Source organism: Cryptotermes secundus, unplaced genomic scaffold, assembly GCF_002891405.2.
Source record: "Cryptotermes secundus unplaced genomic scaffold, Csec_1.0 scaffold826, whole genome shotgun sequence".
Lineage (NCBI taxonomy): Eukaryota > Metazoa > Arthropoda > Insecta > Blattodea > Kalotermitidae > Cryptotermes > Cryptotermes secundus.
The window spans coordinates 82302-102802 of NW_019743162.1; the positions used below are offsets into that span (position 1 = coordinate 82302).

At 38.6% G+C, this 20501-nt stretch overlaps 1 protein-coding gene across 1 annotated transcript in view; it reads left to right on the forward strand.

Moving 5' to 3' along the window:
* The window catches only part of LOC111873961 (MAP kinase-activated protein kinase 2), a 41136-nt gene that overhangs the window by 19553 nt on the left and 1082 nt on the right, over nt 1-20501 (forward strand). The window contains exons 4-7 of the mRNA XM_023869076.2: nt 4594-4701; nt 7364-7462; nt 11922-11997; nt 14699-14909. Of these exons, the coding sequence (XP_023724844.1) occupies nt 4594-4701; nt 7364-7462; nt 11922-11997; nt 14699-14909 (494 nt within the window). The remainder of the gene's footprint in view (nt 1-4593; nt 4702-7363; nt 7463-11921; nt 11998-14698; nt 14910-20501) is intronic.

The window sequence follows — 20501 nt, forward strand, 5'->3', positions numbered from 1 at the left end:
GATCAGTTGGACCGATTATGTGAGAAATGAAGAAGTGTTAATTAGAGTCAGTGAGCAGAGGAATATCCTACATGAAATAAGAAAACAGAAGGCTAATTGGATTGGTCATGTTTTATGCAGAAACTGCCTTCTAAAAGACGTTATCGAAGGAAAGCTAGAGGGGCGGATAGAAGTGACAAGGAGACGAGGAAGAAGACGTAAGAAGATGCTGGATGACCTTGGGGACAGAAGAGGATACTGTCATTTGAAGGAGAAAGCTCTAGATCGCATTAAGTGGAGGAATTGTTTTGGAAGAGACTGTGTACCTGTCGTCTGACAGATTACTGATGATGATGATGTTAGCCAGTAATGGAATAAAGTTCTGAAGTGAACTTTCTTCTCATAATTAAGTGCCTACTCTTGTAGTCAAAGTCAAAGTCACATTGCGACTGACGGTCAGGCTCATGACCAGATATTAATTATTATCGTATGACAGTTACGGTCTNCCATTTGGCACTGACAGTCTTGTTTCTGTGGGACGCCTTCTCTAACAAGAGGCCGGGTCTGTCTTTTGTATATGCTGCTGGCCCTTGCCAGCGCAGTCTTCCTCGGGTCCGAGTCCGTTGGGACTCGCTACCGTATTTTACTGTCTCAGAATTGAGACTTCCCTTTTCGTCACCTCCTACGACTCGCAGGGTCACGGTGGAGGTATTCGACCCCGCCTCCACACTGTTTAATACTACTCTTCTAAGCAGGAATTCAACCTTTTGAATGTAAATCCTCTATGTTAGTAGAGTCTCTTGTTGCCTTGGAATGGCACATCCTCAGGTTGTGGCTTGAGGAGACTGCCTCCAGATATGGGGCGTAGCTGCGAATACGTGTGTATTGAATAAGCAGCCATGGACAGCCGACAAGGAGTGGTCCTCCAGCTTCGGGATTGGGTTAGCAACTCCTCACCGTAAAAAATAAGCTTGTTACGAAAGATCACATGAAGCCTCGTACCTGGACAGATTCTTTGAATAAATGACCTAAGCAAAAGAAGATGGATATGAGATTTGGTGCTTGGAATGTTAGAAGTATGTATAGGGCAGGTTTGCTCAGGGCAGTCGCAGAAAAAAACTAAAAATATAAGTTAGATTTAATGAGAGCACAGCAGGTCAGACAGGATGGAGTTGGCATTGAACCAGCAGGCAAATATACGTTTTCCTGTGGATAGGGGAAGGAGAATCATGAATTAGGTAAAGGTTTTTTCGTACACAAGAGAATCATATCAGCAGTTTAGGGAGTAGAGTTTGTTAGTGATGTGATCTCTTACATAATACTAAGACGTTTCTGGTGTGACATTGTTCTGAATGTTCACGCCCCCAACAGAAGATAAAATTAATGACATGAAGGACAGGTTCTATAAAGAACTAGAACGTGTATTCAATAGATTCCCAAAATACCATATGAAAATTTTGTTAGATTTAAATGCCAAAGTAGGGAGGGAAGACATTTTCAAACCAACAGTTGGGAGTGAGAGTTTGCATGAAATTAGTAATGATAATGGAGTTGGAATAGTAAACTTTGCCACATCAAAAAATCGTACTGTCAAAAGTACAATGTTCCCACATTGTAACAGCCATAAATTTACTTGGACATCTCGTGATGGGAAGATACACAATCAAATAGACCATATTTGGATAGACAGGAAATGGCATTCAAGTATACTTGAATACTGGCAGCAGATTGTGATACTGACCGCTATCTGATGGTGGCAAAAGTCACGGAGAAATTGTTAGTGAGTAAACAAACAAAGCACATAGTTCATATGGAGAAGTTCATTCTCAAGAAATTAAATGAGGTAGAGGGTAAAGAGCAGTATTGTGTTGAAATCTCAAACAGGTTTGCAGCTTTGGAAAACTGAGGTGGATGTTAATAAAGCTTGGGAAACTATAAAAGGGAATATCAAAATGTCTGCCAAAGAGAGTCTAGGTTATTATGAACCGAAGAAGCATAAGCCATGGTTTGATGAAGGTTGCTCAAACTTATTAAACAAAAGGAAGTAAGCCAAATTGCAGTGGTTACAGGATCCAAGCAAAATAAATGGGGATAATCTGAACAATATAAGACGTGAAACCAGCAGGCCTTTCAGGAACAAAAAGAGGGAATATCTGAAAGACAAAATTGATGAGCTTGCAACAAACAGTAAGAACAAGCATATCAGAGACCTGTGTAGAGGAATAAATGACTTTAAGAGGGGTTACCAGCCTAGCAGTAACTTAGTGAAGGATGAGAATGCTGATGTGCTTGCAGATTCCCACAACATTTCGAATAGGTTGAAGAGCTACTTCTCTCAGTTATTAAATACACACAAAGTCAGTGATGTTAGGCAGATAGAAATACATACAACTGAGTCATTAGTACTTGATCCTAGCTGGTTTGAGGTTGAAATTCCTATTGCAAAGTTGAGAAGCATAAATCGCCAGGTAGTGATGAAATTCCAACAAACCTCATTCAAGCAGAAGGTTAAATTTTACGTACTAAGATCCATAAGCTAATTAATTCTATTTTGAATAAGGAAAAATTGTCTGATCAATGGAAGGAGTCAATTATTGTACCAGTTCACAAGAAGGGTGATAAAACTGAATGTAGTGATTATCACAGGGTATCATTGTTATCAACTTCATACAAAATTTTATCCAATATTCTTCTCTGAAGGTTAAATCCATATACAGACTAAATTACTGGGATCATCAATGTGGGTTTTGATGGAACCAATCAACTACTGATCAGATCTTTTGCATTCGTCAGATACTGGAGAAAAAATTGGAGTACAATGAGACAGTATATTACCTTTTTGTAGACTTCAAGAAAGCCTATGATTCAGTTAGGAGGGAAGTAATGTACAACATTCTGATAGAGTTTAGGGTACCCATGAAACTAGTTAGGCGGATTAAAATGTGTTTAAATGAAACGTATCCTGAAGTCCGTATAGGTAAATATTTGTCTGATAATTCTCCTATCCAGAATGATCTATAACAAGGGGATGCTTTATTGCTATTGTTTTTTAAACTTTGCTTTAGAATATTCCATTAGGAAGGTCCAGGAAAACCAGGTGAAATTGAATGGGATATATCAGCTGTTGGTCTATGCTAATGGAGTAATCTATTGGGTAATATTCATACCATAAAGAGGAGCCCTCAAACATTAATTGACCCTACTAAGGTGGTTGGTCTAGAAGTAAACACACAGAAAACTAAGTATATGTCACTGTCTCATCACTAGAATGCAGGGCAAACTCAGGGCATAAAGATAGCTGACGGATGTTTTGAAAATGTGGCACAGTTCAGATATTTGGGAACAACAGTAACAAATCAAAACTTCATTCAAGAAGAAATTAAGAGACTGAATTTGAGTAATGCTTGCTACCATTCAGTCCAGAACTTTTTGTCTTCTTCTCTGCCATCTAAAAACGTTAAAATTAGAACATACAAAACTATAATTTTGCCTGTGGTCCTGTATGGGTGTGAAATTTGGTCTCTGACATGAAGGAAGGAACACAGACCGAGGGTGCTTGAAAACAAGGAACTGAGGAGAATATTTGGACCGAAGAGAGATGAAGTGTCAGGAGGTTGGAAAAAACTGCATAAAGAGAAGCTTCATATTTTGTACTCTTCTCCAAGTGCAATTAGAATGATTAAGTCAAGGAGGATGAGATGGACAGGGCATGTATCATGAATGGGGGAGAAGAGGAATGCATATAGGATATTGGTGGGAAAGCCACAAGAAAAAAGACCACTGGGAAGACCAAGGTGTAGGTGGGTGAACAATATTAAAATGGATCTTAGAGAGATAAGATGGTATGGATTGAATTGATATGTCTCAGGATAGAGACCACTGGATGGCCCTTGTGAACACGATAATGAACCTTCAGGTTCCATATTGAGTAGCTGCACAATTGGCAGCTTCTCAAGATGGGCTCAGCTCCATGAGTGACTGAGTGAAAGTAAACCCCTGTTTGATTTTATATTTTAATGCATGTCTTATTTTTGTATAAATTTTTAAAATGATCCAAAATAAAATAACACTGAAAGTTATAACACAAGGATTATACTTACAGTGCTGAAAAACTTACAGAGGTCCTTATTTATTTTAAGTCTTATATTTGCTTTATTGCTTGTATCTGATATTTATTACCATGTCTTAGAATTTATAATCTGAGGTCTGTAAATACCCATTTAAACTTTTATGATTCTGTGGAACTGACTGCTCTCTGTAAAGTTCTGACCAACATGTTTTTACATATCTAGGTGATGACTATGCCCCAAGTTATATGCTTTATACTCGTCTTGTGGGACATGTACTTTGCTTCTTGCATATGGCTAACATGTAGAACTAATATGCAGTATTCTTTATAAAATTGAGCAATATTTCGTGGAAAATATACACGCAATATTCTAATGACTGTTATGTACTATGATTATATGGCAGTGCCATTTGGCTACATGTTATGATTTATTGTTAAAGTGTACTCAGGATGGTACTCCATAAGGAGCACAAATGCAAGACTAATTTTCAAAAGTGTTTTGTCAGTTGGGGAAGTACAAGTAACTTTCTATTTGTCAATTTCAGAGGCTGCACAGGTTATGCGTGAAATATGCCTTGCTGTGAAATATTTACATGAGATGAACATTGCTCATCGAGATCTTAAACCTGAAAACCTGCTGTATACCAAACCAGGTAAGGTGAAACAGCACTTTGGCTTCAACATGAGTTCTCCTGTCATTTTTTTTCCAATGAGTGGCCATATGTAAGTGTGTAGTACTGTGTAATGGCACTAATATTACAGCATTAAATTCAATAGAAATACATGTTTCATTACTTAGTTACTTATTTCTGTCCAGTTAGTTCAGTGGCTGTGTGATTATTGCCAGGCTGTCATATATGAGGAGTGTTCCGTATATAATGCCTCCTATTTTTTTTAATGAGAACTATAACAGATGCAGAAAGAATAGTAACACAGTTAAATAGAGAAAGATTTCAGCTACTTACAGTTATTTTTCCACATAATCACCGCCATTCCCGATGAGGTCATTGGATTTTTTTCAATTTACCTAATCCTTCCAGCCGCGCTAGGCCCTGGGGTTTACTCAGCCTCTAACAGAAATGAGTACCAGGAATTAATTAAATAATTTTCCTGGGAAGTGAAGCGTGGCCAGTGCATAAGGCTGACAACCTTACCGCCATCTTTGAGCCGATTATCAAGGTAAGGTGGGACCCTTAATGTCTCACAACCCTATGGGCCTTCAGAGCCTGTTACAGGGATAGCTTTACTTTACTTAATAACCACCATTCATTATGCACTTTTGCTAGCGATCAACAAGAGCCTGTATGCCGCGTCCATAAAAGTCTGTGCCAGCAGAGGCTAGCCACTTTCTTACAGCTGCAATGACAGATCATTGTCTGGAAAATGTTGCTCATGTAGTCCATCTTTCATAGGCCCAAAGAGATGGAAGTCTGAAGGTGCTAAATCGGGTCTATAAGGTGGATGTGGTAGGACAGTCCAGCCAAACTTTGCAATGTGCGCTGTGGTCGCCAAATTGGTATGGGGTCTAGCATTATCGTGTTGCAAGCGAAAGGTTGTGTGCTTCTCTGGTCTGACTCGGGAAATGCGGGCTTTCAGCTTAGTCAGCATCGTCTTGTAGTGTTCAGAATTGACAGTCCCTGGTCGTTATCTGCTGATCTGTACGGATGAGGCACTGTTCATTGTGAGGAGTCGCAGCTGAGCAGGGATGCCCAGGGTGTTGCTTGTCGTGCACTTCACTTTTGCCACTGTTGAAAAGCACTACCCACCACCTCACTGTGCTGACATCCATTGTATCATCTCCGTACACCTTTAGCAAGTGTCGAAGGATGTCAATGGGTGCAATTTGTCCGGCAGTGAGAAATTCAATATCACATCTCTGTTTCATATGCACTTCTATGTCAGACGCCATTTTGGTAGACTGCTCTGCTGTCGCACGACAACCAAACTAACAGTACATTGGCGGGAAGGTTCAGCCTTCAGCTCAAACGTTACTTATTAACACAAGAAAATAGGAGACATATACGGAGCGCCCTTCGTATATCACTCATTTGTTCATGTTAATACGGCATATTTTGGTAACATGTGACCAAAATATGCTGTATTAACATGAACAAATGAGTGATGTACATCATAATTTGTAAGTTGTTTCACTGCATTTTCCTCTTACTGAGTAAACAACTGTATTTGTTTGCCAGTAATCTATGTTAATTGGTTCTATGAAACATCATCAGTTAGTGGTCTTTGGTTAATGAACCCAGTTTTTTAGCATTTGCTTTGCTTTTCATTGTAGGCCCTGTAATTTCAGTAATTCTATTCAAAAAGTTGCAGAATGTGATGAAAGACAGCAAACATTGGTAAGATTGCACTACCACACTACCAGAATGGCTGGCCAACTTGACTGGGCATGTACATTGGCAGTCGTTCACTTGATTGTTTGGGTATTTGGACATACTGTGGGAGTGTTAGTGGATGGAATCGTCTGTTATTGGGGGATGGCTCTATTGAAATTGAAATTGGAAGTTAAATTATGATGAAGACCGAAGTTTGTAGTCAGTCAAAATATTCTTTTGGAGGTTGAATACTGTAGTGCATTGTCATGTGTGGGTATTAAGCGTAGTTCATTTGTCAGTGTGTCTTGTATGTTGGGTTTTAGTGACAGCGAATAGAAGGTGTCTTTTGAAAGCTGAATGATTTTTGTACCATATGCAGGTTTCAGTGGTAGTTGTGTTGACATTGGGCCCTTTTTATTTTGATGTGATATTTTTGGTTGGTGAGTTAGAGACTATCTCCACCCACCAACCATGCGAACCACGTTTGCCAATTGTAGATTTCCACTATCTGTGCTCCTATATTTGTATGCACCTTGCCAGCTATACTACTTTTACATATCAGCAGCTCTTTTATTGTGTATACATGAAATGATATTTGGTGGGTTCTGCACTAAGAAATCCACCCTTGCTGGGTGAAGGGCTGTGCCTCAATCTGAAATCAATTTTGTAGGTTCCATATTTCCTTTATGGTGTATCCTTGTATAGCACTTGTGTATATTTTATGTCTTAATTTATTTTTGATGTGATATAGGTAATATTTTTGTAATTAGTGGAGGAACAGGCAACTTACATAATCTTTGATAAGTGTTAACAATGGCTGCAGTTCCTATAGTACCCAATTTCCCAAAAGGCCACAGTCTTGCCAACCATGGTGCATTTGAGATTGTAGTGTAAGGCTAAATTCATGAACTGTTGTGAGGTTTAGTGATGGAGGATTGATGTATTTCATTCTGTGTGCCTCTTATTTTATTTGATATTTTTACAGACCAGACAGGGATTTTAAAACTCACAGACTTTGGATTTGCAAAAGAAACTTTTTCAAAGGACACACTGCAGACACCATGTTACACTCCATACTATGTTGGTAAGTTTACTTATTAAATATTATAGTTTGGAGCAGATTTATCTTCTGTTAATGAAATCTTCCTTTTGACAGAATTTTCCAGTTACTTTAGAGAGAGATTGAATTGTGAAGAAACACTGACAAGAGAGGCAGTTGCTGCATTGGAAGGTTACCAGCACTGTGTATGTAAATTATGCCCTTCTCTTCACGAAACAACACACTCTGCATGTGACTGGTTCATATTGGAAGAACCATCTTGTTTCCTAAGTCCTGTAGAATCAGAGTGAAGTGTGGAAAAGTCATTTTGCTTTATATTGACTGTTGTAGCATTGATAGTTGTCTCCTACAAAATTTTCTTTGCAGCATGTGTAGTCACACTGACTGCTGTTGACACAAGATGCATGTACCTACAGCATAGACGTTCAACAGATTCTCAGTTACCCACACACAAATTATCTCACTTGTTCATTAATTGTGGGACATTTTAGAACCTCTTAATTATCTATGTAAGATTTGAGGCTTTCACGGCGGTGACTATGAAGAAAGCAGTCTTCTGGGATTTGGCACCGTGTATATGTGGTCTTAACCGACGTTTCGGAGGAACGTATCGCCTCCATCTTCAGGGTAGAAGAAAAAGTATAAGAAATCTGCAAGCGACAAGACCGTGAGAACGGTACAGTCTGCTTTTACCGTTGTCACGGTCTTGTCGCTTGCAGATTTCTTATACTTTTTCTTCTACCCTGAAGATGGAGGCGATACGTTCCTCCGAAACGTCGGTTAACACCACATATACACGGTGCCAAATCCCAGAAGACTGCTTTTTTCTCTTAATTATCGATTATAGCTTCCAATAATGATGTCTTTTCCATTATGTCTGTTTCAGTAATATGTGTTTGGTGCTTTATGATGATTTGCAATAGACTGTATTTTTTTTTTTACTCTGTAGCAATATTCTGTTTGTTGTTCTATTGCTTTTTGTGCTGGTCTGCTATCACTGAACAAAATTACTTAGTCTGTGGGAAATATAGTTTTCTCACTGCAAAGTGACCAATAGCACAACCACTAAGTAATAATTAAGTGACTTTCAGGTTTGGATGAAGTGTGGATAGTTGGTGTTACCATAGTTCTGTATCATACATTGTTTTGTAATTATCTGCTCCACTTCTTCTCTCATTACTGTGGATGATTGAGAATTTACTGTACATTCTGTTCAAGTTATCTCATAGCAACACATGAAAGCTGTTCAGCTCTTTCTCATTCCGTCTAGCAAGACTAAACTCTAGCTGCTGTGAAACACTTTTCAAGTAAGTTCTTTTTTCCCCTCTCTTATTTGGCACACTCAAGTCACTTCACGAAATGAGGTATGTTATTTGGAGATCTGCTGTAAATGCCATTTCAGAGATGCCGTTGGTCAGGTGACTCAAACTTATAGGTATAGAGGTATAGGTTGGCATCTTCCTCTTTGGAATCGAGGTGGATTTTTTCTTTTATTTGTGTTCAAGTTTCTGTTTATAAAATAGAGGGAAGTTGTAATAGAATGAAAATATTTTAACAGTTTTACATTAGTAAAATATTTCTGAACTAGCTCACTCCATGGAGCTGAACTGTTCTTCAGAAGCCTCCAGGTGTGCCACTATTGGAGAATTTCCCAACATTTTATAGAACACAAAGGTTCATTATCATGTTCACAAGAGTCCTCTACTGGTTCCTATCTTGAGCCAGATTGATATAATTCATACCACCACATCCTATATAAGATCAATTTTAATATTATCCACTCACCCACATGTTATATGCATTCCTTGCCCCCCCCCCCCCTACCTTCTCAATTCCCNGCCCTGCCCATCTCATCCTCCTTGCCTTGAACATTATAATTGTGATTTTGCCCTCCATTTTGGTGATAAGACTGCAACATACAGTTAATTTTCTCTGTGCTTGCTTCTATACCAACCTCCTTACTAACAATATAGAGTTTCTGTACTTTTCTGTATGGTATATATGTTATCTCCCAATAGATGTACATCACCAGCTTAGGCCCAGAAGCTGACATGTCCCATTTAATTCGAGCACCACTTGGTTTTCCTGGACCTACCCAATGGCATATTCTAAAACAAAGTTTTATATACATCTCCTTGTTTTAGACCATTTTGGATAGGAAACTTCTCAGCCAAATATTTGCCTATGCAGACTTCATAGGCTTCATTTAAACACATTTTAATCAGCCTAAATAATTTCATAGACACCCCAAACTCTCAGAATATTGTACAATATGTTCCCCCTTACTGAATCAATGGCTTTCTTGAAGTGTACGAATAGCTGATGTACTGTCTCATTGTACCCCCATTTTTTTCTCCAGTATCCGATGAACTGAAAAAATGTGTCCAGTAGTCGATCTGTTACGTCGAAAGCTACATTTATGATCCCAAATAATTTTCTCTGCTTATTGACCTAACCTTGAGGGAAGGACAATGAATGAAATTTTGTATGCAGTTGAAAACAGTGGTCCCCCATGGTGTTTATTGCAGTCAGTCCTGTCGTCCTTCTTGTGTACTGGTACAGTAATAGATTCCTTTCACAGATCAGGCAATTCTTCTTATTCCAGGTACAATGAATGAGTTTATGGATGTCAGACCACAGTGTTTCACCTCATGCTTGAATCAGTTTTGCCAAAATTTGATCACTACTTGGTTATTTACACTTTTTCAGTTTTGCAATGGCATTTTCAACCTCAGAAGGTCTAGGATCAGGTACTAATAACTCAGATATATGTATTTCTATCTGCCTAACATCGCTGACCACATGTATATTCAATAACTGAGATTTGTAGTTTTTACAGCTTTTCAGAATGTTGTGGGAATCTGCAAGCAGGTCACCATTCTCATCCATCACTAAGTTACTTTTAAATTGGTAACCCCTGTTACATTTATTTGTGCCTCTATACAAGACTCCAGTGTTCTTATTACTGTTGGTTGGAAGCCCATCATTGTGTCTTTCAGATATTCCCTCTTTTTATTCCTGAAGTGCCTGCTGGCCTCACATCTTATGTTGTTCAGATTATCTGATAATATTTCTCTTGGGTCCTGTAACCACTGCAGTTCGGCTTGTTTCCTTTGATCTAACAATTTTGAGCATCCTTCATCTAGCCATGGCTTGTGCTTCTGCAGTTCATAATGATTTAAACTCCCTTCACCTAATTTTTTTTTAATTTTTTTCTAATAATTTCCCAAGCCATATTAGTATCTACCTCAGCATTTAAGTTTTTCAAAGCTGCAAACCTGTTTGAGATTTCAACCCAATACTCTTCTTTATCCTCTGCCTTTTCAGTTTTTACATTTTTTTGTTTGCTCACTTCCAGTCTCTACCTAAATTTTTCCACCACCAGACAGTGGTCAGTATCATGATCTGTTCCCCTGAATGACTGGACATCAGGTACACTTGAGTGCTGTCTCCTGTCTGTCAGAATATGGTCAGTTTGAGCCTGTCTTTCCATCATGAGATGTTCAAGTAAATTTATGGATGTTACAATGGGAGAACATTATACTTTTGGCGGACAGCTTTCTGGATGTGGCAGAGTTTACTGCTCTAACTCCACTGTCATCAGTAATTTCATGTAAACTCTCATTCCCACTGGGGTGTTCGTAATTGTCTTCCCTGCCTACTTTGGCAATAAGATCTCTAACAGAATTTTTGTATAGTATTTAGGGAATTTATTGAATACATGTTCTAGTTCCTCATACAAACTGTCCTTCATATCATCAGTTTTATCCTCTGTTGGAACATGAACATTCAGAACAGAGATATCACACCAGCAATCTCTTATTATTATGTAAGAGATCACATCACTGACAGACTCTTCCCTCTTAACTGCTGATATGCTTCTGTTATGCAGAAATAGAAACCCTGTACCTAATTCATGATTATCATTCCCCTTTCCATAGAAATAGGTATATTTGCTACTGGTTTTATTGCCACCCCTGTCCCATTTTACCCCCTTTACTGCCACTAAATCTAACTCATATTTTGATATTTCTGTCACAAGTGTCATGAGTGAACCTGCCCTATACATGCTTCTTACATTCCATATTTTCCTTATGTTAGGTCATTTATCCAAGAAATTTGTCCAAGTCTGAGTCCCTTTGTGGCATTTCATAACAAGCTTATTTTTCCACTGTGAGGAGTTGTCACACCCAACCCCCAAAATGGAGGACCAACCCTTGTCGTTTGCAGCTGCATATTCAATATATTCTTGGCTGAGGAAGCATCATGCTGTGGTGACAAGGGAACCACTTAACATAGCTATGTCAATTATTGGAAGCACATTTTGTGATATAGGTTTTCACAGTGGTGAAGATTTGGATTGTGATGTTCTGGGTTGTGACATGGTATATTTCCCACAATTTAGAATTATGGTCATAAATCTTAATTCCACTGTACAGGTACTGACATTTCTTAGTTGACTAATAATGTGTTTGTTTTCCAGCTCCAGAAGTTCTTGGCCCAGAGAAATACGACAAGAGTTGTGACATCTGGTCACTGGGAGTCATCATGTATATTCTGTATGTATTTGATTCTCTTTGCTTGAAAAATGTGGTTTGTGTATGTTTGTGCTCTATTGCATAACTGTTCAGTGGCGGCTCGTAGCTAAAATTAGTGGGTGTGCTGCTCCAGAAAATTTGTAACCTTTGTTTTAAAATTGTATAAAAGGAAACAAACATGTATAAAAAGAAAATTTATTCAGAAACTTGATAAAATCCTAAAAGAACAAAATCAAACATTTTTTACTTACTTTAACCTAAATTGTTACAGTTCAAGCTTAATCTATTCATTTAAAAATGAAATCCATTCTTTTTAACCTTTATATTATGCTCATTGATTGAAAGTCTGTATGCCTCACTAAGTTTCTCCTTAATACTTACGGTTCCTAAAAGTGACAGTGAAACTACATTATCAACGTGCTTCTTTGACTTCTCATGCTTTTCAGTTTTTTCTTTCATTTTGTTTATATTTCTAAAACCATCTTTTGTCCACGTTACATCACCCCCAAACAGCAAACACGGGAAGCAAAACAGTGCATTTTTTACTTCACAGCCGCAAAGCCAACTTTTCCGTTTGTACCATTCAGAATTAAAGCTACGAATATATTTCTTGTTCTTGCTTATGCCTGGCTGAGATATTAGAATATCAGGTGTTAAACGACCTCTTTTCTTAACTGCAACTTTCTCATGGAGAGACAGTTGTGAAAACTTAAGCTGTTGAAGTTCACTTACAGTCACAGAACTTATTTCTCGGGGATGCAAGGCCATGGTTAAAGTTTTCTGTTAAATAAAAGAACCAAAAAAAAATGAATCAAATAGAATAGCTGGAAGCAGGATAATAATCTAATTCTACAATTAACTCATATTTTTTAAGCACAACACACGCGGAGTAAAAAAAATGCCTTCCATCAGCACGCCAGGGTCGGCACCGGTCGGCACTGTCGTTCCTGCAGTCCTCCCTCTCCCTTGCAGCCTCATGTGTAGCTTCCTATGTGCGCATGCACACAGTCAATGAACACCTCGCCGCTGGAACTGTGAAACTCACAGTTCCATACAAAGATTTGGCTACTGACATTAAGCTTAAGGATTATATATTGTATTGTACAAGTATAAAGAAAGAAATAAAGAAAAAAGGACTGATTATATAAATGTTATCAATAATATCAAGTGGAAATTGGGGGTGCTGCAGTTCCGCAGTGCCTATATGTGGGCCACCCCTGTAACTGTTACTGAAGTGATTGATTGATTGATAATGATTGGTAATTTATGTATCATCCATAACTGTAACACGGGCACAGATGGACAAGTCAGTTGAACACAGACAAACACTATATGTCAACAACTCGTAACAATGTATAAAACAATATACAATATGGTGTACAATACAATCCCTTTTTGATGAATATCCCCTTGCTGTAGCTTACCAACCATGGGCGACAACTCGCAGCTATTCATTATAAAGCAATAAATATACTTAAACCACTGAAAACATAGGTCAGCCATGTAAATCAAAAGCATCACAAGTTTAGTGCGGATAGCAGTCGAAAGACCATCTGTATACTTCCGCATCATATCAAAATGAATTTGAATTCCCCTTATATTAGATATGCCCTCTCATTTTGGTTTTCCTGTTTTTTTTTCCCCTAAATGTTTTGTGCATACCAGTGACAAATTAATTTTCAGATTGAGGTCTTCTAAGTTGTGATACAGTGTAGTCTTGTAGGTGAAACAGTAAGCAGCAATTGTGGAAGATAATGAAGCAGTTCAGGACCCATGTGCTCATTGCAAGAGGAAGCTAAAATTGTGAGAATTGTGAGAAACTGGAATTATTATTTATATGCCGCATAACAGGACAAATAAGAAGGTGAAAGCCTTGAAGCCCTATTATACACTGCTACTGGCGTCTACACCCACCCGCACTTTACATGAAACAGATTCACTTTCAGATTACATTAGAATATGTGACATAAGTTAAAGGGGAAGTAGCCCTTTCAGAACCACTTCAGAATGAAAGTGAGAAGTAAGAAAAACAGTACTAAAAAACAAAACAAACAATCTTAGTGGCCTGTAGTCTGCAAGCGAACTATACTGACCGAGTGACTGCCACTTGTCGGCGAAGTTAGTTCAAACTTTAGTGTATAGAGGGTGTCACGTGGTCAGCGCAATGTATCCACACAGCTGTTAATCTCGGTATTCAAGACCAGATGAGAAAAACAGTACTGCATTCATTTATTCTATTATTTACCCTCTGTTTCTAACTACAAGCTCTAAAGGAAGATGAATGGAAGTAACTTAGTAGCATTCTATCGTACTTATATTCAAAGGTCCCAATATTAAATTTATAAGTGTAAGTTTGTAAGTGTAAGTTAATCCCTTCACAAAATCAAATATCTCAGTGCAGTGCATTGAAGAGAGAGTTGTGCTTAAGTTTTACTATTTCTTCTCAGATTTATTATGTGCTGTTTGTTGAAATTAAATGAAAATTCCGAGGTCTTACAAGCATTATTAAATGGTTGATGAAAGGATTAAAGAAGTAGATTTTAATAGTGCTTACTGGATTCAGTTGTCCAGGTAGGAATTCAGTGGCATACTTCTGTTGTAATAAACCTTCAGGTTCTGCAAAACTTGGGAATGAAGTCTGTTACTATTACTACACATGTCTTAACTGTATTTTGCTAAGATCATTGTTTATTTCTGTGGTTTTGTTTCCCTTTGTGTACAGTTTGTGTGGTTTCCCACCATTCTACAGTAACCATGGACTGGCCATCTCTCCTGGCATGAAAAAGCGGATCCGCACAGGGCAGTATGACTTCCCGGATCCTGAATGGAAAAATGTGGCTCAGGATGCTAAGGAATTGATTCGAGGAATGTTATGCATTGACCCAACACAACGTCTTACCATTGAACAAGTGATGCGTAACAAGTGGATTGCTGTAAGAATACAGTGGTTTTTCAAATTATGCTTACTTTGGCAAGGTTACTTACACTGTATAACTCACACAGTGTATTGTTTTTTGTGCTGTGTTCATTAATGCTCTGTTTATGAAATAATACATGTGTTATGAATGCAGTGGCATAATATCACTCTCTGCATGCAGTAAAGAAAATAATCTATAATTAACCCCTTAGCGTGGAATCACATACTGGGCTGTCTGACTTTTTCTTTTTTCTGTCGAATACATATGAAGCTATTAGATTTTGGCCTCAGGAGCCTTGTAGATAAAGCACGCTTTAATGTGATATGTATTACCAACATGTTGGATCAAGTTTTACAGTTGTTTTTTTTATTTATGTATGAGTTAATTTATTGATCTTCGCTTTGTGCATACTTTTTAGTGGCTCTCTGAATTCAGTATGCCTAAAGCAGTACAATTTTGACTTCAGTAGTTCTGTAGATGACATTGCAGGATTTCAAGTAATATATAATGTGGAATATAAACCCCATTGCTAAGTGGTGACTCTGTAAACAATAACTGTTTCTGGGCAGGAGGTCAGTAAACATGTTCCCATAGCAATAAATACACACACAACAATAGAGCTACTGTTGGAGAATACTTGCACCGCGCCATAGCTCAAGTGGTTAGTCACTGGCTTCCCACTGCAGTGGCCCAGGTTCGATCCCTGGTCTGGTCAAGTGGGATTTGTGGTGGACAAAATGGCGCTGGGGCGGGTTTTCTCCGAGTACTTCGGTTTCCCCTGCCAATCTTCATTCCACCAAATTCTCCATCTTCGTAATCACCTGGGGCAGGCTACAATAGGCCAATCAGTGACCATCATGCCGAGTGGACCCAGTTGGACTCCACCCCCCACTAAGCAAATTAAAGAAAAATTTCTGTTGGAAATGGTGTGATTCTACATGATCTATGCTGAGACATTATAAGCAAGGAGCAGATTCACTTGTTAGGCAGCTCCATACAGGAGGCTGTGAAGAAAAGAGTTAACTGCAAGAGTGCTCAGTTGAATGCCTGGCTGTGAAGAGAATACTTTATGTGTGATATTTGGAATGTGTAATTCAGTCAGACTGTTATAGTTCCCATGTTAAAATCCGTTGCCAGGAAATGACTAGTGGAGACTGTAATAGACTGAGGACATTAGTCTTTGTGTGTCAGTGATCTGTAAAGTGCAGTCACGAGTCGTGAGTATGTAAGCGGTCAATAAATCGAGTCATCAATCCAAATCCTGTCTGTAGTCACTCATACATGTGACAGTGTTGTAGACCTGTTTGTTCAGTTTTTACTGGAGCATGTACACAGTGTGATTTGTGGCTCCTATCAAACAAGGGGGAAGTATTATAGTCTTGACTTCTGTAGTTCTGTAGACAACAGTTCAGGCTTTCAGATAATATATGGCAAACAGGATGGAAGATGCTTTCATCATGTTTCCCCTTCTTGGAGATTAGTCAGATTTATGTTACATGGCAGTCTGCTGTGGTCATGGCGTCAACAAGTAGAGTGTGTTTGTTGGGTGGTGATGTTGAGAGAATTCTGGAAGAAACATGAGATTCTGCAAGTGCTTTGCAGGGTGGGGCTAGTGTTATGGCATTTATGTGGGAGGGCATGGCTTATTATTATGCAGGGAAAGGAACAAGTTATAGAAAAATCTGGCCCACAAAATGAAGTGAAAAATTGACTGAAGGTGTGGATGTGTTCAAGGTGTTTTTCACGCAGAAACTAACAGATATAATCATCTGCGAGCAAAATATTTCCACCAAACAGTGTCTAAAATCCAGGGGAATTACATTACCATTGAGATCAAGGAAAAGAGACTAGAAACCTGTTATGGAAGATGAGATATATATTCTGGCAATTTTCATGCTCATGAGCATAGTTCAGAAGCCCATATTATGATCGTATTTATAAAAAAAATCTGTTTTGGCAACTCCCATATTTCGCTGTATAATAGCAATGCACTGATTTGAATTGGTATGTAAATTTATGCACTTCAACAACAGTGACAGCAAAGATAATATCTGGGCCTCCAAAACTTTTCAGAATACACACAGTGATGTTCTGTATGAATTGGAAATTTCAGACTTTGTACAAGCCAGACCAGAATATTGCAATGGATGAGCCTTTGACTCTTTGGAAAGGGAGGCTTTCATTCAAACAGTACATTATGTCAAAGTCATTAAAATTTGGAAGTAAGTCTTGTGAGCTTTGTGAATCTAGCTCAGGCTATCTCTGATCCTTTATTATTTATACTGGAACAGATCAGACTTCAGTCAACACTCTTATCAGAGGAGAAGAGTAAAACAGCAGCTGTTGTGTTATTTCTTGTGGAACCACTGCTTGGTGAAGAGCACACATTGTGGACGGACAACTTCTACAATTCACCAGCACTGGCCTTAACACTAAAAGTTATGAAACCTGACTGTGTTGGAACTCTGTACCTTAACAGGAAAGACCACAAATAGTGAACGAGAAGAAACTCAGGAAAAGGGAAATTATAGCTCAGCATTCTGGCCCAGCTTCTGTGCTGAAATAGTGTGGTAAGAAGATCTGAGCATGTGGTGATGAAATGAAGAAGGTGAAAACAGTATGGGAGAAGAAAACCCCTGTTTCAGTTCTGGACTACAATGGAAATATGATAGGAGTCAATCTAAAAGATCAGCTTCTTCATGCTTACCTTCTAGAAAGAAAAAAGCTGACTGAATGGTATGTCATAGTGTTCAGAAGGTTACTCACTGACACAGTTTTTAACTCCATGGTTATCTGCAGAGCAGATTCACAAAGGACTTGAATTTCAGAATTGACATGGTTCAGGGTCTGCTTGTACAGCATCAGGGTGATGTTACTTGTACAGCATCAGGGTGACATTCCGCAGACAACACAGTGCCTAGACTGCTTGAAAGATGTCCCAGTGAGGATTCCTCCAACTGAAGGAAGTCAAGGCCAGCAGAGAGGTGTGGTGTGTGTTACTAGAACAACAAGAGAAAGACAAGTGTTTTGGTGTCATGATTCTGAGGCCAGTCTGTATGTTTAGGGCTGTTTCAAGACTTACCTCACAAAAGTCAACTATTAAGGTAAAATATATTTAATTTACAAAAACATCAGTGTATAGTGAATGTTCTCTGAAAGTTTCATTAAAATCCTTTAATTATTGGGGAGGTAATGCCCATCTGAAACAAATGTAGTACCCTAAAGCAGAGATTTAAATTCCCGGTAGTAAAATCCTTCCACAGCACAGCAGTTACCAGGATAAAAGGAACTTAGAGATAGTTACATTTTGAGTTAATATATGTGGGTAATTTCATGTCAAATGATTTTGAAATGTGATGCACCATTTCCTGTTTTAGTAACAGTTTTATTGAAACAGTGGAAGAAAGGAATGTTTTTGAAAGTTTTAACACTCTGCAACATTCCTTTTAAAGAAATGAAATATCAGTTTTGAAGGTTCAACAAAACAAAACTGAATGGCCTCAGTACTGTGCAAACTTGATACCATTATATGTGTTACACAAGTGTGAGCACAGCTACCTTCAGCAGGTGTTACTTCTGACTGGTCTGCCAAGCTTAACATTGTGTGGATGATGCTGAGTTGCTTGTAACATGCCTTCGTCAAGCAACATCTTCACATCATGATCCTCCAGGATGTGATACCATGTTGTTAAGTAAACAGATACAAACATTTTGGAGGAACTCACCTACTGAACTACACTGTGTTGTGCTAGAACACTCTGATCTGAATACTCACCATCGTGAGAAGCACAGATATGAGGTGCTATCACAAAGTTCCCAGATTAGGTCAAGAAAGAAATGCTGACTTAACTTACTCAGTTTTGGCTGCCATGTCCTTCAAAATAGTCTTCTTGGGAACATATACAGCGATCCCATTGTTTTTTCCACACTTCAAAAGCACCATGGAAGTAATTTTCCTTAATGCTGTCAAGTACCGCTTGTGATTCCCTTTGGATGTTTCAAAATGTCATCCCTTCAGTTTCATTTTTAATTTGGGAAATAAAGCGAAATCACAGGGGGCTAAGTCTGACAAATTGGGAGGATGTGGAACAATAACCATGTTATAAGATTTGAGGTTTTCACGGCGGTGGTTTGCTTGCGGATTTCTTTTTGTCTTCTACCCTGAAGATGGAGGTGATACGTTCCTCAGAAATGTCAGTTAACCCGATTTCTACATGGCGCCACATCCCAGAAGACGACTTTCTTCAATAACCATGTTGTTGTTCGTCACAAACTGGTTTTCAGGGACGTGAGAATGGGCACGTCATGATGAAGGAGCCATTTGTGGTTGCACCAAAGTTCCAGTCTTTTTCGTGGCACATTTTCTCTCGGGTGTCTCAAAACGTCACAGTAAAAGTCAGAGTTGACCTTAGTGTTAGGGGGAACCAATTCACAGAGAACAGTCCCCTTCATATAAAAAAAAACAATGAGCATGCTCTTTGTTGAATTCCGGACCTGCGATCCATTTTTTGCTCTTGTGATTGTGACCTCTTCCACTGCAACAACTGTTGCTTTGTTTCTGGATCATGATCGTAAATCCAACTTTTGTCACCTATTATGGTCCTATAGATAAAAGTTGGGTCCTCATTAGCCATCTCTCATAGCTCAAGACACATGTTTACACGCCGCTGTTTTTGATCATTTGTCAAGAGTTGGGGGAACAAACTTCGTGGCAGACTCCATAACTGATCCCAACGGTGTCTGCCAGCTCATAGACTGTTCAGTGACTGTCTTCATGGATGAGTTCTCGAAATTTTTCAATGTTTTCTGTCATTCTGCTGGTGCTTGGTTGCCCTGAATGTTCGTCATCTTCACTGACACTCAGCCAGCCTTGAAACATGAATGCCATTGAAAAACCACTGTCCACCTTAAAGAATGTTCTCCAAAAGCCTCATGAAGCATTTCAAGGTTTTTGTAGCAGATTTGCCGAGATTCACACAACATTTGATGCAGACACATTGCTCGATTTTGCCATCCATCACAGGCAAAATGAAACACGAAGTTGAAAGAGCACATGTGTATCAACACTGCATGTTCAAAGTGCAGTGTCACATGGCAGACTTACAAAATAGGCTTGCAGAATCGTGACCTTGACATTCCCTCTCCTTTCGCCAAGGCAGTTACAACAGTAACAGTCCGGAAACTTTCCGATACACATTGTGTCATGGAGTATCTTAGTTGTCTGCCTTTTGTTCTTTGCTTGCTACAATGCAAAAAGAGTTGCAATGGTGAAATTTACCCATAGTATTTTTGTAGCATGTCTAGCTTTAAGCCAGACAGATTTGCTCAAGGAGATATAAATCCACACTTTCATAAATAAATGCCAGTGATATCAACTATTTTGAAGTAAGGAATTGTTTTCTGGAAACTTATATCACATTTTAAGCTGTGGTACCAGCTGTTCATAGAGAAGGTGAGAAATGAAATTTAAAAGTATATTATGTATTGTAATTTTGGTACTTCTAAGTGGTTTATGCTTGTAATGTCATTAATATTAAAGACTGTAACGCTTTGTAGTAGAGTGTGAGATTCTGACAACAGTGGTTTTGGTTTCCTTGCTACCTGCTG